The following is a 27,210-nucleotide window of genomic DNA, read 5'->3' on the forward strand; positions in this document are numbered from 1 at the left end:
ATTGTTTTCATGGAAGTCGCTGCAGGAGGTCAAGGCTGGACTGGCACTATTATCAGTCACTATGAGTCATTGTGACTACGATCCAAAGTGTGGCAGGGATTTTTTAAAATGATTTCTTTGGTGGTTGTTGCTGCTGTTGCAAGACAGCTGGAATGCCAAGGGCAGTTCTGTCCAAGGCACAGGAAGAAGCATTTGGGCCACCAGCCCCCATTTCAACGTGCGACAAGAGTCAATCCTGCCCTAAGACAGACGTCAGGGAACTTCCTGTTGGTTCACATTTCAAACAGAGCTTGTGCTTCAGTCCTCCCCTGGCACTCAGTGCAGAGTGAGCAGGAACAAACTCCAGAGACCCAAGGAGAGAGCACTTCGCTGAGAGCTGAACCAGTGACCTCCTGGCTTCCGGTAAGTACTGTTTGGTGTGATTAGTTTGGGTTCTCAGGGCAGTGGTGATCTGGAAGCTTAACTGAACAAAACTGCTTTTATGGGCTCTTTCTTCATTGCCTTTGTGGGCTGTACCTTCGGAGAGAAACGGGACCTCTTGCTATCACATTCATCGAACCCCAAATGACAGTCCAGTGACCGGATCAGGCAACATTCAATGATCCTGAATGAGATCAAAGAGCTAAATCTGAGAGGCTTTTTTTTGTTTGCAGGCAATGACAAGAAATGCAAGCAGACCTATGAAATGACTGAATTCTTCTTTTTTAGCTAGGAGGGAAAGGGGTTCAGACACCAACTCTCGAGTTAGAATTCTGACTCTGCTGCTTTTTAGTTATGTGATCAAAGACAAATTGCTTAATCTCTGGCAAGTGCCCTTATCTGTAAAATGGGTATTGTATCATTGTAAAAATAGTGTAAGACTTATAGTATTGTTATGTGATATATACATAATGAGATTTCATATACATGAGTTTGCTTATGTCATATAAGTATTGATATGATACATTGCATACATATGTATATAATGGATTTCATATATATGTGGATATATACTAGATCTCATATATATAATATAGAATTTATATAAATAATACGAAATATCTGTTTTCTGTGACTGAGCATTGGTGTGAGGCAGTGTGGGGCTTTGCTGGGGCAAATGTAGGTTCATTTGTAAAACAAGCTCCCATAGCAAAGTTCTGTGACACAAAAACAATAGCGTATGCAAACACGTTTATAATTTGTAAAGGCTATACAAGTTGTTGTCTTACTGAGAAAAGGGATTTAAGATTTTTGGCTTTTTTAACCAAGAGCTTGTGGTAAACACACTGCTTGAAAGTATCTTACTCTCAGCTAATTACTCTTGCACAGTCCCCTCACCTGACCTTTGAACTCCAGCACTCACTAGGCTACATGCTCCGTGGGAGAGGTGGCCAAGCCCCGCGTACATGGATGGGAAAGGGGTGGGCTGAAAACCCCTGGTCCCCAATTCTGCTTCAGGCAGGGAAATTCCTAAAACTGGAAAGAACCTAATGGATTGGATGCAAAATCTCCGGGGTAACTTTTTTTTAAATGTCCATGTTTTTTAGGGAGGAGGGGGTGTGGACAGAATTGAGGCATGTTATATTCCTCTTCCTTGTGCAGAATTGCTGTCCCAGGGAATGGGGGACTTGGCCTTGGTGGCCTGGTGCCTTTCTCAGGCATTTCAGCTCATTGCACAGAACTATGTGGCCCCCTTGCTCCAGCGCAGGGCCCGGAGAACCAATGCCTCAACGTACACCTCAAGACGCCCCAGAAAGGCCTTATTTGCTATTTCACTTGTTAGTTGTTCGTTATCTGTTTGCATAGTCATTATCATTAGTATATAGGGATACCTCACTCAACAGAGAAAACATTTTCTCTGGTTTTGCAAGGTGTGAGCTCAGGGTCCAGGAAAACCCCACAGGTCTTCAAACAGCTCTCACGCACTTCTGGCAAGCCCCCTGAAGTAGGCTTTGAGAACTTGTGCTTTTAACCTGGAGACTGTTATCTATGTTTCTAAAAAACAGAGAGATAAAAGTCTATAACTATATAAATGTATATGATTAAGGAATTGCTCTGAGTCATTTATGCCTAGGAGGAAAGAATGAATTGGTGCAGAATAAAAAGAGAAATCGGGAGGGAGGAATGATAACATGCCAACGGAGGGCAAAAGTCCCTTGGCCTCCTCCCAGTTCACTGGGGCTGTCCCAGCACTGCCCTGTTCAGTGCTTCCTTCTATTATGAGAGTCTTATTCATACAAGACTTAAAAAAAAAAAAAAATGGTCACTAACACAGTCCTGTTCTAAAGACCTCACGTGCCCTGGGGCCCTTTCTCCTGTGGGGTTCCCCTTCTCCCAGGGCCCCATAGTGATCGTGGGGCCGCTGGCAGCACTGTCCCGAAACGCTGCCTCCCCTCAGCGTCAGTGTCACAGTGTCAGCCTCCGTCCCCAGAGTCAGGCAGCCTTGGGAACGGGCCACCCAGGAAGCTGAGGCATTTACGCATATATGCCCTGGTCCTCGCTCTTAGGTTCCCCCTGGAGGAAGTGAGTTCCTGGCATGGAGAAGGGCTTGTCTTGGGCTTCCTCTTGGCCAGAAAGGCTTTCTCAAGCATATTGGTTCCAATGCATCCTGTTCTTATCCGTCCTTCTTGGTGTTGCTTCCTGCCAGGGGCTCTCTTATCAGAGCAGGAGCAAAGTGCAGGGAAGACAGTTCCTTTACATCCTAATGACATTTCCACAGAATTGCCACTTGGTGAGCCCTGCTTGGACATGTCCTTGTTGCCATGGCTACCATCAGTGCTGGGCATTTGCAGGGAGGAGGCAGATAACCCATCTCATCTACATGCATGGGCACCATCCTGATACTTGACAATCAAGTGGCTAATCAGCGAAATGTACAGTTTGGGGACTAACAACTATTTAATTCTTCATTTTGTCAGGTGAGAACAGACCACCACAATGGAACCCAAACCTCAGAAGAGTCCAGGTACCCAAGGGGCATACTCTCAGAAGGAAAAACCTTTCTATTGAAAATGGTGAACAATTCCCATCAACCTAACTGGGATACAGAAGATGGTTTGGGCAGGGATAACAGGGAGCATCCTGGGACAATGGTTCTTAGTTTGGAGAATGTAGCCGAGGCTATTGGATTCAGTTAACTATGTTGTAAGAGCTCACCTATCTAGAAACTTGGCATTTTCTGATTTTCGTGGGCCAATTTGTTCCATTTGTTTCTTGTTACATTGATGCTTGGAGATGATACTAACAACAAACCAGAGCCTAGAGAAGACTGGGGAAAGATTTCCTTAATTTTATATGAAATTTCTCACTTGGAGAACCTGCCTAAATTGTCATCAGGTCTTATTATGATGGTAGCTCAAGGTGTATTATTCTAATGCTCATATTTGAGTAGTTATTTGCAGATGAGTGATTAAAAGACCTGAGTTCAGGATGAAATAATTTAGAAATCAAATTCTCTAATTCAATTCAAAAATATTTTTGAATATTTATTCAATGCACCTATCACTAGCAAGTTACTGTGCTTCACGTTGCAGAGGACATACAGATTAACTAACGAGTCATTGTTCTCAGTGAGTTTATAATTTGTTGAGAAGTCAAGAATACATGTGCACGTAACTGTATTGGGAGGTTAAGGTAAGCACACACAAGCAGGCTGTGCCAGGAGCCATGATATATGAGCACAGTGCTATGAGAGTCTGAAGAAGAAAAAGCGTGCAAGTGGCTGTGGGAATCTGGAGAGGGATGAGGGAGAAGGCATTTAGGTGGATGCTAAAGGATGGGCAGGGTTTTAAAAGAGACTGAATAAGAGAGTTAATCTCAGCAGAAAAGGATGGCATGAGTGGGTTGAGGTGGGAGGTGGTAAAAGGAGAATGTAGCTATTAGATAGGACAGGAGAGAGTAGACGATGAGGCTGAGGAAATGTCGCACTATACTGGGCCAGACTTTGACCTCACGTGGCCAGGAACCCTTGAGACATCTTAAGCACAAGAGTGGTGTGATCAGATTCGCATTTTTTTATTTTTATTCTTTTTATTTTCTATTTTCAACTACAGTTTACATTCAGTGTCACCCTCATAAATTCAAATTAAGTCACATTATAACACTAAAGTGTATATAATGCTGGGCGGGTCTTGGAACTATCAGGAAAGCACATTGTAAAATATATGATTACCTAACCACTATGCATACACCTGAAAGATTCATATTTTAGATTGGTTGTTTTTTTTTTTTTTTACAAATTGTGGTGTAATTGATATATAATAAACTGTACATATTTCAAGTGTACAGTTTGATACATTTTTATATGTGTATGTGACTGGGAAACCAGCACCACAGTCAAGAGAGTGAAAGTGGCCATGATTCCGGGAAGTTTTCTTGTGCTTGTTTACGATCGCTCCCTCCAGCACGCAACCCCTATTGCTCTATTTCTGTGGCTCTAAGTTCATTTCCTAGAGTTTTATATACATGAATCACACAGCATGTGCTCTTTTTTTTCTGGCTTCTTTCACTCAGCATAATTCTTTTGAGAGTCATCCCTTTTGGTGCATGTATCAGTAATTTGTGCCTTTTTGTACAGAAGAGTATTTTACTGAATAGTATTATATGGATATGCCACAATTTGTTGATTTACTCACTTGCTGCTTCCAGTCTTTGCCTGATTACACAAGGAAAAGTGGTATAAACTTCTGTGTAATGTTTTTTTCCTAAGAGTATATTCTCTTACCTAGGAGTAAAGGGGCTGGGTATGGTAAGAGTATGGTTGACTTTCTTTTACAAATTTGTTTCTTTCATTTTTTTAAACTGTTGTCAAGGTATAATTGGCATACAATAGGCTGACATGTTTAAGGTCTACCATTTGATAAATTTTGACATATGTATACACCCAAAAACCATCAACAAAATCAAGATAATGAACATATCCATCAGCCCACAAGTTTTCTTTTCCCTTCTCTTCCACCATTCTTTGCACCCACACTTCCTCAGACAACCACCAATCTGCTTTCTGTCTATAAATTACTTTGCATTTTATATATTTTTATATAAGTAGAATCACACAGTATGCACACTCTTGCCTAGCTTCTTTCACTCAACCTAATGCTTTTCAGATTCATCTATGTTGTTGCATGTATCAAGAGTTCATTCCATTTTATTTCTGAGTAGTATTCCATGTTATGAATATATCACAATTTATTAATTCATTCACCTGTTGATGAACACTTGGGTCACTTCTAGTTTTGGCTAGTTCAAATAAAGCTACTATGAACATTCATGACAAAATTTTGTATGGTCTTATAGCCCTTTACTTAAGAGTTTAATAGGTCTTTAACTTTTTTCAGAAAAAAAATTAATTAAGCATTTTAAAGTGAACAATTTAGTGGCATTTAGTACATTCACAGTGTTGTGAAACCATCACTTCCAACCAGTTCCAAACATTACCATCGCTCCACAGTAAAAGTCCTTACCCATTAAGTAGTTTCTCCCCCTTCCACTCTCCTTGTTCCCCAGCCTCCATCAACCAACAATCTGTATTCTATCTCTGTGGTTTTATTTATTCTAGATATTTTATATAAATGAAATCATGCAATATGAGACCGGCTTCTTTCACTAAGTATATTTTTAAGGTTCATCCACGTTATAGCATATATAACTACTTCATTCCTTTTTAATGGCTGAATAATGTTCCATTATATGTATAGACCACAATACTTTATCCATTTAGCTGTGATAAACATTGGGATGTTTCTACTTTTAGGCTATTGTGAATAATGCTACTATGAACATGCTGTATATATACTTGTTCAAATGTTTGTTTCCAGTTCTTTGGGTTTTATACCTAGGATTGGAGTTGAGGGATCCTATGGCAATTCTACGTTTAACTTTGAAGATCCACCAATTTTTTTTTTACATTCTGCCAGCAGTGTATGAGGTTTTCAAATTCTTTATATCCTCACCAACATTTACTATTTTCCATGTTTTGAAGTATAGCCATTCTGGTGGGCATGAAGCTGTTTCTCAAGGAGGTTTGGATCTGCATTTCCCTAGTGACTAATGTTGCTGCATAACTTTTCACATGTTTATTGGACATTTATATATCTTCATTGGAAAAATGTCTATTCAAGCTCTTTGCCCATTTTTTAATTGGGTCATTTGTCTTTTTGTTATTGCATTGTAAGAATTCTTTATATATTCTGGATACTAGAATCTTATTAGATATATGATTTGTAAATATTTTTCTCTCATTCTGTAGATTGCCCTTTTCCTTTCCTTATAATGTTCTTTGGTGCACAAACATTTTCAATTTTGGTGAACTCCCATTTACTATTGTTTCTTTTGGTGCTCGTGTTTGATGTCATATCTAAGGATTCACTGTTAAATCCAAGATCATAAAAACTTGCCCCTATGTTTTCTACTACAAGTTTTGTGGTTTTAGCTCATATAGTAAGGCCATTGATTAATTTTAAGTAATTTTTGTATATAGTATGATAGATATAGGGCTCCAGCTTCTTTTTTTTTTTTTTTTTTTTTTGCATGTGGATACCCAATCATTCCAGCACCATTTGTTGAAGGGACTAGTCTTTCCTCAATGAATGGCCTTGGTGTCCATATTGAAAACCAGCCACTGATATATGGGTGTATTTCTGGACTCTCAATTCTATGTCATCAGCCTATGTACTAGCATCATGTTCTTTGATCACCTTATAGTTTTCTAGTAAGTTTTGAAATTGGGAAGTATGAGTATTCTAATTTTGTTCTTCCTTTTCTAAATTGTTTTGGCTTTTCAGAGCCCCTTGCAATTTTATACAAATTTGAGGTCAGGCTTATCCACTTTGGCAAACCAGTCATTGCAGTTTAAATGGGAATTACATTGAATCTCTGTGGATCCAAGAGGCATTGCCTTTACATCTCTGTCAAAAAATCAGTTGCCCATGTATACATGGGCTTATTCTTTGAGTATCTATTTTGTTCTACTGATATATTTGTTATCTTTATGCCATGTTGTTTTGATTGTTATAGTTTTATAGTAGTTCTTGAAATCAGGTACTGTTAGTGTTCTAATTTTGTCTTTTTTCAGAATTATTTTGGCTATTCTAAATAGGGAGCATTTTCATATAAATTTTAGAATCAGCTTGTCAATTTTAAGATTCTGCTAATTCTACAGAATGTCATTAGAGGCCTCTAAGACAAAATTTTCATAAAATATTGATATTTACTGAACCTTCTAAATTTAATACTACCATAAAGCACCTCTATTATAGGCAGATTGAAGACTGGTTTATGAGGGGGGACTCAATAAACCAGAATGATCTTCGGGAGGGCGGGCCCCTTGTGGTACAGGCTTCCCCGCTCAGTGAGTGTTCTGGGAACCCATCTCTATCAGTGGACCAGCTGGCATTGCTATGAGAGGCTGTGTTCAGCTTCAGTGGATTTTTTCTGAAGACTCTCCCAATACATTTGCCCATCTCATAAAGGGTGATTTATGAGTGCACCTGCCCACACCATGTGTACAGCAGTTATTGACCAAAAATGGCATGACTGGTCCCTCTCTCCACCCACCTCATCCTCCCTATTTACCCAATTTTGCCCCGAGGTACTTTTGTTTTTTGTTTCCCCAGATGAAAAAAGTCCTCAGAGGGAAACATTTTGCCGACATGGAAGAAGTGGGAAAAAAAACACTAAAAGGCATCAAAATCAAATTCAAAAACTATTTTGAGCAGTGGAATGAAGGCCTTGATAGGTGCATTGCGTCTAATGGAGCGCACTTTGCAGGCGCGACAAAAGAAAGGGAGGGAAGTGATGGCGGCTGCCCTGGAATCCCTGATTCTGCTTTCATTGGATAGAAAAACTCTAATTCTTTAGGAAAGGCTGCCTTTTCCTAAACCAAGAACAAACTAGGACTGTTGTCTGATGTGAAAGCGAAACCAAACTTTTTTGAATTTTTAAAAAAATTTTAACATTAGCTGTGTTTTCTAAATATGAAAGTAGTTTATGTTTCTTGCAGACATTTTGGAAAACAGAAAAAAATCAAAACTGCATGTAATTTCCACACTTACAAAGAAGCATTTAATATTTTGGAAACCCGTGTAACCACTTTTACCACCTCATTTTCCATGATAGGAAGGTTTTTATTTTTTGTTTTTTTTTTAAACCTTGCTCCTGTGGCTGGTGCTTCAACAGGGAGACCAAAATTTGCTCACATTTAAGAGCCAGCAAAGTGCTTCAGAAACAGGGAACCCACCCTGGCTGGCGTGACTCAGTAGACTGAGTGCTGGCCTGTGAACCGAAGGGTCACTGATTCGATTCCCAGTCAGGGCACATGCCTGGGTTGTGCGCCAGGTCCCCAGCGGGGGACACACGAGAGGCCACCACACATTGATGTTTTTCTCCCTCTCTTTCTCCCTCCCTTCCCCGCTCTCCAAAAATAAATAAATAAAATCTTTTTTTAAAAAAAAAGAAAGAAAAAAACAGGTGTGAGCAGAATTAAGGTGCTTCTAAATGTCAGCTGAATGAAGGTCCCTGCTGTGGGTGAATAAGAATCACCCTTTGTCTTTAGGTCCTTTCAGGTCCTTTGTTTTCCTGGCCTATTATAGATGTTTTGTTTGTTTGTTTGTTTGTTTGTTTTCCTTAACTGAGTAATTGGGAGACTTTTCCAGAAGTAAACAATGTTTTCCAACTGAAGCAATTCTTTTCAGAAATTTACAGGGAACAAACTGAGTTTCTGTTCACTTTCTTCTATTAGGCAAACAATTTCCCTGTTACTATGAAAATGAAGCCTGCAAACACGAATACTTTATTAAGTCACCGCCCCCTCAGCTTTTCTCCTCAGCGGTAAGTGTTCACTGCGATGTTAGCAGGCCTCCCAGCAGCCTCTTGCGCAGCTTTGTAAATCCTTTTTTTCCCTCTGAGATTTAACCGAGATGCAAAATGTTTTCATTTTTCAGCCCTCTTGGAAAAAGCGTTTTTTTGTTCTGTCAAGGAGTGGGGAGAAGGACTTTAATCTTTCTTATTACAAAGACCATCAGCGCCGAGGTTTCATTAAAATTGATCAGTACGTATCCAACTGAGAAAAAGTTTATAACAGCAAATACTAATGTGTTGCATGCAAACTAAAATTTAAATCATTGTTGACAGGAGCAAGGGCATCATCCTTATAATATTTGTTGCTCAGAAGAAACTAAAATGGGGAACATCTGAGTAAAAGCACAATAATTAGTTCATATTGTATATTCTAGTGGTAAATTATTAATTAGTAAGCATTTAGTTACATAAGACTTTGCACTTAATTCATAGATGAGTGAGAGCAAATGAAATTATCATTTCATAAAGCCAAGATAGATTTTGAAAAATATTTAGATTGGCTTGTTTGTCTTTAAGGAATTAAGTACAAAAACATTAGAAAACCTGATAATTTGTGGAATCAAGAAATCAACTAAAATAAGAATTTTTGAATTACGTTTTATGCTGAACAAAGTGTTTGATGAGCCAGATCTAAACTTATTTTCTGAAATGATTAGATAAATTTCCAACCATGGAACAAAAAACCTAAAGACTTATTCAATTTGACTCCTAACATAAAACATTAGTCAGTTCTTCCTCATTTTGTATTTGTATCTGTGTAATACTTCATGTTTATATCTAATAGAAATTCCCATGTAGAAGTTGGCATAAGTAACCCTGAAAAAATGCAAGCTGTACAGAAGATGTTTAAATGCCACCCTGATGAGGTGATGTCCATCAGAACCACCAGCCGAGAATACTTCCTCATTAGCTGTGACAAGTGAGTAGGAAGACAACACAGTGTCTCTTGACTGCAAAACAAACAAAAAACATTTTAAATCTATAAACAGTAAACATGCTTACAACAGAAACCCCTGGTCACAGCCTTAAACACCACCTCGGCAGTCTTATTTGTTAAATATACCTTGAAGAGTCACAGTGTGCATTTCCTAAGGCTGCCATAGCAGGGCGCCCCAAAGAGGGTGGCTTAGAATGATGGAAGAGGATATCTTCCCAGTTCCGGAGTCAGAGTCCAAAATCAGGGTGTCTCAGGGCCATGCTCCCTCTGAGGGCCCCAGGGAAGACCTGTCCCAGGCCTCTCTGTCTCCTAACTTCAGGTAGATCCTTGGCCTGCGGCAACAGCATAACTTCAGTCTTCATGGGGCCTTCTCCATGTGTGTGTGTGTGTGTGTGTGTGTTGGTGTTCAGTTTCCCCTTTCTATAAGGACACTAGTTGTATTGGATAAGGATTCTGCCTTACCTCATTAGGACCTCATCTTAACTAATTACATCTGCAGCAACCAGACCCAGGGTTTCCAAATAGGTCACATGCTGAGGTCCTGGGGACTGGGATTTCACTATGTGAATTTGGGGGAACAAAATTTACCTGTAACAGTCACCATCACCCCAGATGCATACCACAGACAAGAAGCAAAACACAAACATCAGTACAAGTGTGGTGGGGGAAGGGTATAGGCACCCCTGAGGGAGTCCTCGGTTTTAAGAATGTGCCTGGTGGATTCTTCCTAGACGATTATCTGCTTGACAGAGAGGCTAAGGTTGAGCAAGGACGCTGCACAGAGGAGGCAGCGAATGCTAAAGCCAAAGTATGAAGAGCCTTGATCTGTTTCAGGTCCACCCAGAGGCAAAAAGCTTTCTTCTAAATGGCCATGAGAGCCAACAGAATAGAAAAATGTGACTTATATAAAGCTTTTCAAGCACATTCTTCCTAAACACACACATCCTCTGGAAGGAGGCACACCTGCATAGCTACACAAAAATGGCGCCGACAGGTGCGGGCTCTTGCAGGAACACAAAAGGAATCAGTGTCAAAGCGAAAGCTACGAACCCTGTGATTACTCCTGTTATTTTCTCCGTTTCTTCCCATTTCTCTGAGCTTCTCTCACAGAGGAGGCATGAGGGTTAATTCTAGTGTGTGAGTGTGGAGGTGGTAAGGAGCCAGGGGGGTCATTCAAACTACTGAAGAAAAAAACAATCCTTATTTCCCGGGTACCTGCTCCGACTGCCTATTCCAACTTTAATAAAAGAATCCTTCTCCGGTTCAAAAAGAGCGAAGGCGCTATTGTTGCTACATGCCAGCTGAAAGTTTACTCCTATCAACAGGGAGAAGATTAAAGACTGGGTCTCCTTCATGTCATCATTTCGCCGGGATATGAAAGCAGCACCCCAGAATGCAGAGGTGACTCTCCATCGCTCATAAAATAACAGGGCACCTGAACACAGTCCTCTTTTCATAAGGGAACAATGGTAGCTTTTTTTTTTTTTCCTCCTTAGCAACTGGCATTAATACAAGGAATAAATAAGTGAGAAAATGTACATCCTTGTTATTTTAATGATTAACAATGGAGAAAAACACTTTCAGTTTTGCAAGAGAACTAAAATATAGACACTTCAGATTTTCATTATTGAAGTAAGAGGAGTGAAAATTAACTGTGGCATTTTTTTAATACCAGCTGAAACAGCAGTATTTTCCATCATTGTTATTCAAGGTACATAACAGCTACCTTTGGAATGACTAAGTCTAGGGTGGTTTCTATAAAAATGCTTTTCATTTATCTTGCATTTTCAATATAATGTCTCTTTAAGGTAAGGTCTAGTGACTTTAAGTTTTTTTGTTTATTTCCTATGAACCTTCGCTAATTCACACAAGTCCTTTTAGAGGGCAGACCTTTATAAATGAAACTGGGCTCTAGGTATTCTTTTTTTTTTGACATGTTTTCCAACAAAAGCAGGAGCCAAGGAGGAAGGGAAAGCAAGGTGCTTCTTACGAGTTGACTGGAATTATTAGAACAAAAGGGTGGGTATGGACAGCCATAGGGTTGAAAAAAATAGGCGGAAGGAAGTTCAGGGCACCTCTGGTGGCTGAGAGTCCTTGAGGGTTTGGAAACAGGGGAGAGACAAGACCACCTCCTGTCTATACTGCCAGCAGTATAAACGTCTGAAAGGCCAGAGGCAGGGAGCCCAGGAAAGAGGCTGTTGCTTCATTCCAGAAGAGAGATCGATGGTGCCCTGATTCCAGTATTTCTTTTTTGTAAGCAGGAGAAACGCTCATTGGGTAACATGAGGCCCTCTTCAGACCCCAGCCTTCTCCTTGGTTCTTCCAGCACATTGGAGACCGTCAGCTCCACCTCACGAAGAAATACTCTTCCAGATGTGGTAAGCAGACTTGCCCCATCTGTCTCAGGTGGGAGTCTGCTGATGCTTCAGCTATCTCTCCAATGTATTTGACACCTTCCTCAAACCCAACCCACCACAAGAATGATTCTTAGCCCTAATGTTTATCTTATGGTCAGTCTGTCGGCCATACCACAGATGAGCCTTACTGCTTGCCCTGCTCATCTCTAAATGGAGTCACTCATTTTGGATGCTCCTCAATATACACCTGAGCATGTTGGGAGGATCCCCACCTTGCCAGCTAAACAGAAGGCTGGATGGTAACCTTGCCCTTCCTTTCACACACAGAGCATGGATTACCTCTGTAAAAAAAAAAAAATTGCCAAAACACCACTTGATCTCCTGCCATATCATCTGTACTGCTCGGGCACAATCAGAAGTTTTATTAATTTCCTTCATTTACCCGGATCAGCCTGGCTTCTCCTTGTACATGTGTGCATGTGTATGATTTCATCCTCATTTCTAATGAAATTCATTTGAAGAAAAAAAATACATCCGCCCCTTGAAAATGATTTCCATTTTCATTGTTGTAGTCTCAGCTCTCCTGGATGTGAAATCTTTCCAGGATATTATTAATAAATGGTATCAGTGTTTTTCTCTTCTGCCATAGATACTGTTTTGTACCTTAGGGAGGTAACCATAACCTTTCCCTTCTCGCTGGGTACTAGGCATGTCTTAATATGGCATAACCTTCTGTTTTTATCTAGTTGGAAGCTCTCCAACTATTTTAAAAGCATTTTGTGGCTTATCAAACTCACCAAGCCAAAACCTCATTTGATGTGTGCAGGAAAGATGACAGGAAACAGGGTGGGGAAGACTAACCCTTTTCAGTAAATGCCTCTTGCTCTTCACTCATGATACCCATTCCCCCCAAAGATAATGTCATTGGTTGTCTCACTATGTGTACACTATGTATTCCAACCCAGTGACTTTTTTAATCAGTTCCAGCTAAGAATACCATCTGCCTTATTGGGATTTATTTTTGTTGTTGTTTTTATTGTTGTTGAAATTAAATTAGATCCCTTTTTCATCCCTAACTCAGCATGATCTGGCTCCATGAGCATGGAGCTGAATAAATAGACAGAAGGACATAACTTAAATGCATCTGTTTTTTAAATCACTTTCTTTCAAGAAATCCCTAGAGAACATTCAGGATCTTTTCAAACCCCTCTGTTCTAAGGCATTGTTCTTGGAAAAATTAAATTTTACTATTGTCCTTCCATGCAAAGCAGCTACTTCGGTAGAGTATCTTGTACCTACTGGGGAGGGAAGGCAGTAATTGGGTGAACCTAAATCACCCTGAAGCCTATAATTCTACTGCCACATCATCAACACTACCAAATTGCCTTCCTACGAAAACAATAGAAGCATGTGAGCAGAACACAAAAGGAAAATATTGAGCAGGAACTGGAAAGTTGCAATGCTTTACCCTGGGCTAATAATTACCTTCTTAGATGGCACTGGGTGAAAAATAGAAAAAAGATGGAAGTGGGGGAGTTTGGCAGAGCTTAGTGACTTAGAATACCACCCCCTGAGAGAACCACTTGTCCTGAGTTACAGGTCCCAGTGGTAGAGAGAAGCCTGAAAGATGAACTTATCTTTTCACATTGTCAGTGGTGACCCAAACTCAAGATGCTACTTCAAGGGTGGGATTCTGGGTGTAACCTTGGAAGATCCTCTGATTTTATCAATCCAGTTAATCTCTTATGGATTTCCCGGAAAACACGTGGTTTAATTGTCTCTCACAAAGACAAAGAAAAACATTAATTCTGTCTTCATCTCTTTATTCAGCATTTCATGGAAAAAAGTTCTCCAGGACTCAGACAAGCTTATCTACCACATGATATTTTGACAGAGACTACCCAAGACACAGAAGAGAGTCACTATGTCAGTCCGCGAAGTATTCTTTTAGAGGTAACCCCTTCCATTTATTGATCATTTTTTCCTCCTACAAATACTTGCTGAGCCACTGCACTGAGGTGCAAGGCTTGTTTAGTGGGACACCAAACCAATGAATCAGACACAGGTGATGTATTCAGTGCTGACACATGAATACAAGCCAGCCACGATACAAGACAGAAAGGGCTCCATGCAGAAGGAAGGTGTTTATAAAATACCCAGGGTGCATGAGGGGTGGGAGGCAGGAGGGCTGACTTCCAGACAGAAGACCAGAGAAAGTTCCAGGGAGATGACATATGACTTTACTGGATAGGCAAAATTTGGACTTGTGTGGTTGTCTTGGGGAAAGAACCATTAATATGAGCATATGTCCTGGGATGACAAAGTGTGTGGTGTGTATCAGCTAGTCTACTGATCAACTGGAAGCCCCTACTGAGTGCCTTCTCTGTGCTAGTCATGGTATTATACAAGACATGGAACTTACATCACTCTGCCCTCAGAGCTCACAGTCCTACCAGTTATCACATGATAATGCTACCCAAGAGGCATGGTCAAAGGGCTCTGGAACCAATAGAAAACACAGAGATTTTCTCTCTCTGCTGGAGTCACAGAAGGCTTTAGAAACAAAAATGCCATTTGACAGGTATATAGTGAAGAGTTCAGCTGGGCTGTATCCTAGAGTGAATGAATGGCATAGTGGGGAATATGACAGACAAAAAGAGCCAGACCATGATGGCTCTTGATGCCCAGCTGACTCCATTCTGTAGTCAGCACAGAGGCACTGATGGCTTCTAAGGTGGGAAGGGGCAAAACCCAAATTATCTTCCAGTACTATTAACCCAGGGCTTATATTTGAGGTGGATGATAGAAGAGAATGAAATGGATAAAAAAAGGGACATTTGGCATTTTCCAACCTGGGAATTTACTACAAGATGGTAATGAGTGTTCATATAAAAGAAGCATTCTGGGATCAAATAAGATACAGAAACATCACATTAAAGTAAGTTAAACAAGCTTTTTAACTGCGGAATTCTCAGATCCTTTAGTATGCAGTGACATACTATAAATATCTGAGTGGGATACAACACCCAGCCCTTCCCAAGCTCAGATGACCACAGGACCCTTCTTTCACCAAAATATTTTCAAGCTCGTGTTCCCTGGGACACGTGTTAGTAACCCATCTTTTATGACAGTCAAATCAACTAGCCACTTGTACTAAGCAGTAGTTGTATGCCTGTCATTCACTAGGTATTTAATGGGATGGAAAATGTAATAAAACAGATAAAACTAAGCTAAAAGACCCTTTTATTCCTAATTACAGTTTACATTCAGTGCTATTTTGTATTTGTTTCAGGTGTACAGCACAGTGGCCAGGCAACCACATACTTTACAAAGTGGTCCCCCCAATATTTCAAGCACCCACCTAGCACCATACATAGTCACCACAGCATCATTGACCATGTTCCTCATCCTGCAATCCACATCCCTGTGACTGTTCTGTAAAACTACCCAGTTAAACTTCTTGATCTCTTTACCTTTTTCATCCAGCCCCCGCAACCCACCTCCCCTCCGGCAACCATCTCTGTATCTATGAGTCTTTCCTATTTTGGTTATTAATTTTTCTCTAGACTCCACATATAAGTGAAATCATAGTCGATTCATGCTGTTGCAAAAAGCAAGAGTTCATTCTTTTTTTATGGCCAAGTAATATTCCACTGTATATATGTATATGATGCATACAACTTTTTTATCCACTGGTCTATTGATGGGCACTTGGGTTGCTTCCCTATCTTGGCTATTGTAGATAATGCCACAATGAACATAGGGATGCTTTATTCTTTCAAATTAGTGCTTTGGGTTTCTTCAGATATATACCCAGAAGTGGAAGCCAAAAGACCATTAAAAAAAAAATTAAGCACAAAACTGTGCAGTACAAGTTCAGAGAAGGGAGAGACTAGCAGTAGCCACAGCGGTCAGGAGGCGCTGTGGGACCTCAGCCAGGCCTGAACACAACTTTTTTAAGCTGAAAGGGGCATTCCTGGGAAGGGAGCAGCATGAGAGTGGGCACGAGAAGAGCACCCATTCTCATGGGTGGGGTGGGCAGATTGGCTTGACTGGAATGAGCCCCTTCCAGTTTTGGGCTGACACTGAATTTGTTAGATAGGAATCAGAAAGCCCTTTGGGTCTGGAGCAACAATTGCCCCACACGGCTGCCCTCGTTCTGATGGGCTCGTTGAGAACCTCTGTGAGGCAGCATTTTCTACGAGCCTTTACAGGCTTCCGTAGCCACTTGGGTCACCTGGGAACATAGCAGCCTTAGGCCAGCTCTGCATTATATGGCAACATGATTTCACAGTAGCACTGGTTGGGAAAAAGAATTCATGTCACTAAGTGCCTGCGAAAGAAACAGAAAAATAAATAGCAATTTAGTCCCTTAAAACACTTTGCACCGGGAGCATGTGGAACCCAGGAGAAGAAAAGGGACTTTGTGTGGACCTGGAGCTGGACTGGCTCAGTCCCTCAGAATGAGCACAGTGGTTCATCCAATGGTGGGTGCATTTCCTAGTTCAGGGCCCAGGGCCAGCACATGATGGAGAGAAAGATACCTGGCTCATGGGGAGACCTGCATCCTTACGTTTCTTCCTCTTCTCTGTAGTTGGATAAGATTATTGCTGCCAGTGAATCTGATGAACCCCTTGGACCTGGTAGTCCAGACCAGGACTCCAAGAAAATTGAGCATCACTACATGTCGATGAAATCCTGGTGAGTAAAACTGCTGTGTTTTAAAATTTTATTTTAGCTAATATACTGTTATAGAAAATTACTATTGAAATATTAATGCAAAAACATTATCATAGACCAAATTCTACACATTGTTCGGTAACCTCAACATAAGACAGGGTGAGAATTGGTTTCTCTCCCCACAGAAAACCATTAGTGACCTCCTCAGAACATTTTTCTGTCTCCTGAGGAAGTTATTTTCTACTTTGCATTTATCTCACACTCTTCTGTCTCCCAACCCTCCCACCGTAAAGGGTGACTCTGGCTCCATATCCACTTTTAGATGGAAAGTTTGTTGGATTTGATTCTAACTGTGACAGTAGTTTTGATGGCTGAACATACTTCAACATCCTGCTAACAGTCACATGGCTGTTAGATGCTTAAATGTGAGAGTTGTAAATAGATGTGCTAAAAAAGGGTTTGTGTTCACTTTTTATACTCTAGTTTGTTCAAAGACACAACCGATGAGTCTGCTGATAGCAAAGAGGATTCCCAGACTGTTCCAGAGAGCCAGAACGGGGAGCTTCACCTACAGGAACAAGACTCAGGAAGCGACTCTCACCTTTCACCTGCCAAAACAGAAGCCCAGGCCACGAATGACAAAAAGGGGTCGGCCTCACTAACTGTTGTGCAGCTGACTATATTAATCAAGTAAAGTTCTAATTTCTCAACCTGGGTGGGCCCTCAGAGCAAGGCAGCCTCCCTTATTTACTCAGAATTCGAATTTTAAAGCAGTTCCTAAAAATCTCAAAGTCAGCCAAGAACCTACCCAGCTGCCCCTTGGCACTGACGTGGCGGTCAACCACAGTGAGCAGCCGAGCTGGGAGCGGCACGATCTCCTGGGCCCTGGGTGGCATTTTCAAATATTTTTTAAAAATTCTCCCTTGGCTAGTCTTTCAGGTCTTAGATCACACTGGTCCGGGGAGCATGTCACCCAGCTTTTACTATTAAAATTATGGGCATGCAGGTCACAAGAGGTATGGTTCTAGAATGCGAGAAGGAGGACATTTACATGTTAGGTGATGGCAAGGGTCTTTGGTGGGACTGTTCTCAATTTTAACTCTTTTTAGTGTCTTCTAGGGAATCATTTCCAGCTGAGAAATGTGCAAACTGTCCTGACATGGGCAGCTGCATAATCAATTCAGTCCATTTTCCCCTCCCCATTCACATTGTCTCCCGTCCACTACCCCGTCCCATGAGGGGGAGGGGAGGGCTTCAGGGGATACTTTTCAGTGACTTAAATTCATAGTCTTTCTGAATGTTTTGGATGCTCCTTAACTGGAAAATGCCACCTCCCAGGAGGCCAGAAAGGTTACCCAGAAAGGGCAGCCGAGAGCCAAAAGACAGCTGCCTGATTTGACTTTTACAAATGTTTCCTCTCGTAGTAACGTTCCTGACGAAAGCCAGGTGGAGAAGCTGAATGTGTTCCTTTCTCTGTCTGACATTACCAATTACTTGGCTCTCACAGAAGCCGCAGGGCGGATATGGTAAGGCTGGAGATTTGAGGGTTCTGACTATAAATTGGTTTGGAAGATACAAAGACAGCAATTACACTTTGAAACACTATAGGTGGCAAAACCAACGGGAGATAGAGGACTGTTTTTGGGGGGTTTTTTTTGTTTGTTTTTGCTGTTGGTAGTGGGTCTTTGGTTGAGGCAGAAATAAAGGTATTGTTGTGGGAGAGTCAGCAGGGAGGTGGATGGGTGTAGGAGGACCCAAAAGTCCAGAAAGGAGGAAATTTCTGATTTTTTTCAAGGTGAGGAAAAATGGGCTGGAATATGTACAGTCCAAGGAAATTATCCCAATCAGTGGGCAATGAGTATTTGTGAATGAATGAAGTTAGCAAAGCCAGTAAGAATCTAAGGTCTAAAAGGAAAGGACGTATCAGCATTTAGACTTCAAGACACCAGCTAAAAACCTGCTGGTCAGGGGCAGACACAACAGACTCTGTGATGGGGAATTTTCTTGAAATAATCACTGTTTATTTGATTCGAATTCTCTGAAAGACTTTGTGATTCATTTTCATGGGAGATTACATTTTTGCAAGGAAAGAAAGCCCTTTCATGTAACCTAGATGTTTCACCCCAATTGTCTTGGAAGTTCTGCAAGGGGGCAGGGACCACAACCTTGCATTTTCCCACATTTCACACAATCTAAGGCTCAATAAACACTTGACTAAAACTGTGGACTTCTCTGCACCTGGGCTTTCCCCTCATTAATTTGTTTACTTGTTCATTAGATATTCATTGTAGAATCACTGTGTGCTGCTCACTTTCACTAAATACTTTTTGAGTGCCTTTGTTTACGTGGAGTTATGGACTTATGAACAGTTTTTTTAAAGGGTGGCCCCATACTCCTGGTGAAAAGGACAGCTGCATAAGCAAGAAAATATAAAATGCATTTCATGTGACTGTAAAACGGGAGAGATGCTCACACAGTGCAACGGAAGCCTGGGGGTGGGGGAGGGGCAATGAATCACAGTCAGGGAAGTGGAGCTTAAGAGGGCTTTGTAAAGGCTTTGGAGGACAGCTGAGGCTCCCACGGTGCCGAAAGGGGGAAGAATATTGCCGACAGAAAAAAGGAGTCCAACTACTTCGGAGGTGGTGCAACATAGCTAAAGAAACTAGTGGGAGTCCCTATGGGGTAGACTACAGCAAGGGGCCCCATCTGTGTCCCCATCCGTGTCCCGAACAGCCAGCAAGCGCCGTCTCACATTTGTGTCGGATGCTGTATCCCCCTTGCAGTGTGGCTCACTGGGAAGGCCCTCAGCGCCTGGGATGCTTATTTTTCCACGGAGATCACCTTCTGGCCGTGAATGACCTGAAGCCCCACGGCCTGGAGGAGGCTTTCTTGTTTCTCAAACGGTCAGTCCAGAAGGAGGTAAGTCTGCTGCCAGGCTCCGCCCAGGGCAAAACAATGCCAGAAGGGACAAAGTCAAGGTTTGAGATGGAGTCTGAACCGTACTCCAAACACAAATGAGACTCTCCAGTCCTCAGCCACCAAGTGTAAATAAGAGAATAAGAAGTGAAATAACACTTCCTAAAATATGTATAAATAACAAGTTTATTTTAGGGCCCTTTCAAAATTCTTTAAAAAAAAAAAGATTTTATTTATTTATTTTTAGAGAGAGAGGAGAAGGGAAGGAGAAAGAGAAGGGAAACATCAATGTGTGGTTGCCTCTTACACACCCCCTACTGGGGGCCTGGCCCCCAACCCAGGCATGAGCTTTGACTGGGAGTTGAACCAGCCGCCCTTTGGTTTGCAGGCTAGTGTTCATCCATTGAGTCACACCAGCCAGCGCTGAAAATTCTTTTATATACAGTAATTTTGGAGAGAGCATCAGGCTAGGAGACTGAACAGCTGGCTTCGGGACCTGAGACGCAGCATGATGTGGCATAAAGAGCTTGCAATAGAATCAAATGGGCTCTGGGTTCGCATCTCATATCCTTTAACCAATTGTTTGCCTCGGGGTTCCCAAATGTAAAATCAGGGATCATGTTAACATTAGTCTGTGGTGAATTAAATGAGATAATATACCTAATATATTTACAACAGGGACGGGTCCATACTGAGTGCGCAGATGCGGTTCTGACTGTTAGGACAGTCTCCAGATTGTTCCCTCCTCGCCATGTCGTTCTTTATTTCTCACGAGCCACCTGACCTTGGAAAATCACTTCCTTCTCTGGGCATCAGTTTCTTCTCTCTAAAGTGAGAGAGCTGGTTTTCAAACTGTGCTTCTTGGCCCCTGAAAATGACAGGAGGAGAGGAGAGGGAGACAGTATGGGGTTTCAACTAGAGCAATCTACTTTGATCATTTATCTTTTTTATATGTTGGACTTTCCTGTTGGCTCTCTTTGAAGAAACAATCCATTGGCTTAAAATTCCTGCAAACCGCTGGATAGGATGACCTCTCAAATTTCTTCCAGCTCTGAGAGTTTATGATTATATGTGTCTTAGCTCTTCCATTTCACTCAATAACCTTGTGTGATATGGTTACACATTATATCCGACAATCTGGTAACTACATTTCCTCTGCCAAAGACCCATGCCGGGCACAAGTGTTCAATATAATCTTCTGAACCTTTCGAAAAGTTACCAAACAATGCTCTGATCCAAAGATCCAGGCATCGGCTCTGAAGCCAAGGGAAGGATTTTGGCCTGGGAGCAGATCCAAGAAAAGGATTTTTGCCTGGGCGTCTGGATTGGGGAGTCCCTTGCCTGGGAGGGGACGGCAGCATTTCTCCTGCGCTGTCTGCCTGTCCCTTTCCCTGGGGAACCACTGGATGCCTTCGAGAAATCTGGGGTGTTTACCCATGTGATTATCTTGGATGATCAAAAACAAATCCCCTTACTTCCCTACTCCCTCCTTCCCTGACTTATTTCTTTACGTTAAAATGGATATCCAGTCCTCTTTAAAAATGCAAAGATCTGGCCTCTGGAAGGAAAAAGAATGTTAGAAGAGGAGATGTGGAGACCAAGGCAGGGCAGCCAAGGGCCCCTGTTTCTTTAAGTACCTGAACCAGGCAGATCCAGCCTCCTTCCGTGAGTGGACTGCCGCGGGGGTTGGGGTGGGGATGGGTAAAAGCAGCGAGAAGAGAAAGAATGAGCGTTGAAAAGGAGGGGGAAGAGATGCTAGATTTTGCAGGAAAAACAAATCAAACTTCAGTTTTCTCCCCATTTTGTCAGGGGCTGGCTCCGTCTGATGGTCTCATTTCGATTCTTTAGTATCCGGGGGCTTTTTAATTCTTGGTACCAACTGGCCTATCGGGCACCGTGCCCTTTGGAATCTTTCCTAAAGGCTCTAGGCAGCGGATGCAAGGGAATAAAAATCCATCTCCCACCTGACTATACAAGTCACCCTGGCTTCCTCTGCCTAGAGATTATAGTTCATCACAGGATTTTCTTCAAAACCAGCTTCAAAGTGTGTGAGAACAAACAATCCTAAGGGCAATCTTTAGTCATTTAATTATTTTCTTCCTTGTGTTTTAGAAAGTAAAACTCACCATTGGCCGGGTCCAAAATTCAGAGAAATTCCACGCCATAGACTGTACATGCCCCTTAAAATACCAAGGTGTCGCACCTTCTCGAACGGATGAGTCTGAACTGGAGAGGGCACCAAAGAGGACTCCAGCCATTAAAAGGGGTCATCAGAAAAGCACTGGACAGTAACATGCCAGGACCCACTGAAGGGGTGAGGACGGGACCTGGGCTCTGCCACTTGTTGCTGTGTGATGCGGGGCAAGTCAGCGCACCCCTCTGAATTCCCACATCTGCGGCCTGACAATGGGGATGACGATGCCCTTGCTGGCTATTGCATCAGGGATATGAAGAGGGCCACGTGGGAGGGACAAGGGCTATGGAACAGAGTGAACATGTAAGGCCTTATCTCAGACTTTGTCCCAAACACCACAGACACAGATTGGGTAATTCCCTCAACAAAAATGTGCTATGTGTTCTGTGAGGTCGTGGTCCACACAATCCGCTCTTTGTTAGGAAATGAACAGTTGGAAATACTCATTCCAGGAAGGCAAGACTCCCAAGAGAGATGGGATACCACGTGAGCCTTCCCAAACACCTCCTCATCCTCGTCACAGCCACAGCCAGGCTCCAGGATGCCGAAACAAAATGCAATAGGCACACACACACAAGAAAAACAAGAAAGAAAAAAAGGGAAAACAAAAATGAACAGAATGCTGAGATGAAGTGGCTCCTTGGATTCAATAATTATCTTGCTTTACTTAAAGACCCAGTAACTATTTTAGAAGTTAAAGCCGTTTTAGGTCATATCCAGCAAAGATCTGCTGGCTCTCTAAGTAATACAAAAACTACTTAGCACTTCTATATTTGGAAGGTCTTAGCTAACTGATGCATTAACTAATTGATCCTGGAAGGCCAAACGAATCTAGTTTTTTTTCATATGTAGGAAAACAAAGGCAGAGAGCTAATGGACTAACCCAATCTGGGAATGCCAGTGCAAAGGCGACTTTGGAAAACACAGGGTGGGCAAAAGTAGGTTTCCCGTTGTACCATATGGAAAGTAAGACGATAATAAATAATAATGCAAGAATAAACTGTTTTTCATACTCACAGCTGGAAACCTACTTTTGCCTACCCTGTATATTTCACCGTGTTGTGAATTTGCGTGGGAGGAAATCAAGGCCTCAGATGTTTGATGATATGCTTCCCTCATGGCTCCCATTTTCCTAACTGTTTAGTGGCAGAACCAAGATTCTAAAACCAGTTCTGAGAAACAGATGTCCTGATCCTCACTTTGTATTTGCATTTGGATTTGAGAAGACCTTCAGCACCTAGAAGAGACATTCAAATACAGTTCATTTTCTGTTATCCAGATGGTGCAGAAAGTATCAAAATTTTTATTTACATACCCTATTAGACCTACGTTTCTTTTAAAGGCCAGATTGGAGTTAAGACTCTTTTCTTTTCCAGTTTTCCTGGGATGTAATTGACATGTAATATTGTATTAGTTAAGGTGTATAACATGATGATTTGATATATGTACATTGCCCTTCTGTATCTACTTCTAGAAATTTATCCTACAGAACAATATAAAGACACAAATATATCTGTAAAACAATGTTCATTGTAACACTGTAGCATTGTTTGTAATAAAAAAAATCTTTCAGGGATTGCTTAATTATGATGACTTCATATAAATGAACACGGAAGATGTTAAAAGTTTTACATGTACAGTTTTGGAGAGGTGTTCACATTATATTAAGAATGAAGAAAGCAAGTTACAATATTGTAGGCAGTATATTGTCCCATTTTTACAAAAATAATTGACGTTTATGTATATACAATTTTCCCAACCCTAATTAGGGAGAGAAATCCCTACCTCAAAGGGTTGTTGTGAGGTTTAAGTGGATAATGTATATACAGCAACTAACACGTTGCCTGATGTTTAGTAAGCACTCAGTGAATGTTAGTTCTGCTGCTGCTGCTCTGACGATTCTTGTTTTTAAGTCTAGAAGAACATACATCAAATTGTTAGTAAGAATCACCTTTGAGATGTATGACTGGAATTGGCCATGCGAAGAGGCATTTCTGTAATATTTGAATCTTTTTTTTTTTTTGTAATGAGCATATGTCACTTTTATAACGAAAACTAAATAGAACTATGGAAAATTAATAAATATATACACATATATGTTAAACCTCCCTAAGTAAGATATTAAGCCACCTCCGTGAAGGAAATAGAAAACCATCAAGATAAGACTGGCAGTCGACAGCGGGGCCGGAGAAGAGGCGGAAGGCCGAGGCGGTGAATCACCGACACGCGTGCGGAAGGGCTGGGGGAGCACGGCCGTCTGGCTCCCGGCAGCCGCTCTTCCAGGTCCGCCACCAGGAGGGCAGCAGCCGTTCTTGGCCCTCTCCTAACCCCGGAAGGTCTGCCTGTGGTGGCAGCCGTGAGGGTGCTTGTTATGAGTGTCCTGCTTGAAGGATTCTCCCACAGGAAGGGTGTGTTCTCACAAGGAAGTCTCAGGGCAGATCCGAGGGCCCCCCCATGCCAAAGATTCTGAATCAGTAAGTCAGCGGTGGGGCCTGGGCATGCGCACGCTCACCACCACGCCCGGGTGATCTGACTGCAGGTGGACCAGGGAGCCCACATTGGGGTGTCATAACCAGGGCCTGGAAGAGGCAAGCCTTCCTGACTCTGTGCTTCTGAGCAACTGGGGTGCAGAAAGCATGAGGGACCCTGGTGATTGGGCTTCGGGCAAAGTCTTTTCTGCAGGCCCATTCCTCATTGCCCCGTTTGATTTCCCTGCGCCTCCCCTTTCCCAGAGCGAAAGGCCAGCCCCTCTTCTCCAGGATCTAATCTACGGCCCAGCCCAACGGGTCTTCCTTCCTCCTGGCAATGGCAGTGGCCCCCAGGAAAGCTGGTGACTGAACTGGCCCGGAAGTCTGGTAATTGAGGCATTTTTCCGAGGCCCCAGCTTTGGGTGTCATCTTCTGTGACTTGGCTGAGAGAGCTTGTAGGTCATCTTGCTGAGAGGGAGGGTCGTGTCTCCTGGCAGGCATTAAAGGCGAGGATTAACTCAGCATTCTTTGGTGAAGTTGGGCTTTTGGATATGCAAGAAATGTGTTGTACTGAAAAGCTCTTTAAACCATTTGTTAATGAAATCTTTGCCTGATGACCATGATCTGGCAGGACCTTGGGGCCATTCTCAGTATCAACTCCAGCTAGGCGGTTCTAGAAAACCAAAGGGTTAGGTGAACTTTGCACTCACGAACGCTGGAGCTGGGCTGCCTAATCTGGCTGCCACTAGCCCCATGTAGTTTTTTGCATATAAGCCAATTAAGATTAAATAAAATTGAAAATTTAGTTGCTCCATTGCACTAGCCACATTTGAAGTGCTCAGTAGCCCTACGGGACAAGTGGCTACAGCATTACACAGCATGGACGTAGAATATTTTCATCCTCACAGAAAGTTCTAGTGAACGGCATGTCTCTAGACTGTTATACCCCCAACAGGGAAACAATTTACAATTGCCTTGTTCTAAGCATTATTCTAGTTTGATGATGTTTTCCAATAAAATATTCACATCAATGATTCTGGCAACATTTTTTTTTTGAATGGTGTCAGATCCAATTAACCTTAAAAACCAAGCTGTGGGCCTCTTAACATAAGCTGTTTTCCCAACGATTAATGGATTCTTCAGGAGAGTCAATATTGACTTAAGAGCTGTTATGAGGATGTAAAAGAAATCCACGATCTGAAACTCTTTAACAAAAGCTTATGAGATGTGAAGAGGAGAAATATGAGCATGGTCTCTTGGTTGCCTGCTGTCATTGGAGAAGGCACTCTCCTGCGAGTTTAATTGTGAAATTATGTTAAATTATAATCTTTCTGAAATCCGTTAACCCTTTCTTGCCTGCCTTCTCAGAGTCATGGCGATGTGTGTTGTTGTACCACACTGACAATTTCATAGGGAGGACTGTTTCCCCCTCGATCAGTGACCCTGGACTGCTTCCATTTATGCTGTCGGCCAGGGAAGCAGATGATGCAGCTTGTCCTAACTAGATGTACCCTGTGAGTGTGGGTAGAAGAGGTTTTATAAGTAAAGCTCATGTATTTTTTAGTACAGGGTTTCTGTGACATGGTTTTGGGTGCTCAGTTATGTTGATGGTGCTGTGGGTGGTATTGTCATTTATCTGCATGCCCCTTGGTTCTCAGGGGTGTTCTGGATAGGTGAGACCCCTAGAAAAATGATTGGGGGCCAAGGAACATTACTCTATAAAAAAATATAGAGAAAACTAACTACCATACCGTGTGATGATAGAGGAACGTGGAGAGATCATGGTGGTACTCCTGGCTGACATTCAGTGAGCACACACTGCTGAATCCTGCTATGGTCTTATAAAGCCAAGGCCCTCACTGTACCCATTCTTTTTGATGGAGAAGCTGGAGCACAGAGAAGGTCGATGGCTTCCTCAAGGCTATGGCTAGTACACGGCAGAGCCAGAGTTGAAACCAGACGGTCACCTTTGGAGGCCACAATGAGCACTTCCTGAAAGAGGAGGTGACTTGAGCCCCAGAAGAGAATCATCCACAAGGGGCAGTGTTGCAGGCAGGAGGAGTGAGCATGGAACATACTTATTATGGGAAACAAGGAGAGTGTGCAATGACTTAGCTGTTCACATCTCTGATTTCAATAATATTCATTCACTTCCTGGGCCTCTTGCTCAGGAGAACCATGGGAGCCCACACCTTATATTCCAGGAACCAAGGGAATTCTGTGCAGGCTCTTGCTATGACTCATTAGCATGTTTTACACTTCTCCTTTTACACGGCCATCTGGCTCCACAGAACACTCAAGTTAACAAGCAGTCAATACACAGCTCCAACGACAGAGGCATCAAGCTGGTCCTCTGGATGGGAGATGAGTAATCAAGAATCTTCGACTTTGCAAACCTTGTCAGCAAGTGGGGGTAATACAAACATATGCATAGATAACCACAAGGCAAGTCCAATGATCCTAAATCCTTTGTAAAGTACAAATTCAGCATTAAATGAGTAAAAGACTTGAAGATGAATCCTATCTAGTTGGTTTGGGGAAAGCTTCAAAGGAAGAATGGGGTTTTTTTGTTTTGTTTTGTTTTGTTTTGTTTTTTTCAGATTGTTGGGCGTGGAATTTTACATCTGGAAAGAATGAATGGAATTTACCTGATCTTCTAGAAGGGGCCAAACCCCCAGTCACAGCCATCAGAATGTAGTTTGCAGAACAAAAGAAGTTCTCACAAATCCTGTAGAACTCTTTAATTTTCATGCAACTCAAGCCCTTTGCATTGTCATCATCAGTACCTTTTGAGCACCTCCTGGTTCAGGGCACTGTGCCAAG

The 27,210-nt window shown here is 42.1% G+C and overlaps 1 protein-coding gene across 1 annotated transcript; it reads left to right on the forward strand.

Annotated features, from left to right (window-relative positions):
* The first annotated feature begins 280 nt into the window (after positions 1 to 280).
* On the forward strand, positions 281 to 22,017 carry PLEKHS1 (pleckstrin homology domain containing S1). The gene is made up of 13 exons (XM_054581761.1): positions 281 to 402; positions 2,898 to 2,944; positions 8,717 to 8,805; positions 8,919 to 9,025; positions 9,620 to 9,754; positions 11,098 to 11,173; positions 12,034 to 12,150; positions 13,960 to 14,082; positions 16,724 to 16,830; positions 17,293 to 17,499; positions 18,234 to 18,335; positions 19,593 to 19,728; positions 21,838 to 22,017. The coding sequence occupies exons 2-13, from the start codon at positions 2,917 to 2,919 to the stop codon at positions 22,015 to 22,017; spliced, it is 1,407 nt and encodes a 468-aa protein (XP_054437736.1). The 5' UTR covers positions 281 to 402; positions 2,898 to 2,916.
* Positions 22,018 to 27,210: the final 5,193 nt, after the last annotated feature.

Source organism: Pteronotus mesoamericanus, unplaced genomic scaffold (genome assembly GCF_021234165.1).
Source record: "Pteronotus mesoamericanus isolate MK-2021 breed Mesoamerican mustached bat unplaced genomic scaffold, CSHL_Meso_final contig_657, whole genome shotgun sequence".
NCBI classification, from domain to species: domain Eukaryota; kingdom Metazoa; phylum Chordata; class Mammalia; order Chiroptera; family Mormoopidae; genus Pteronotus; species Pteronotus mesoamericanus.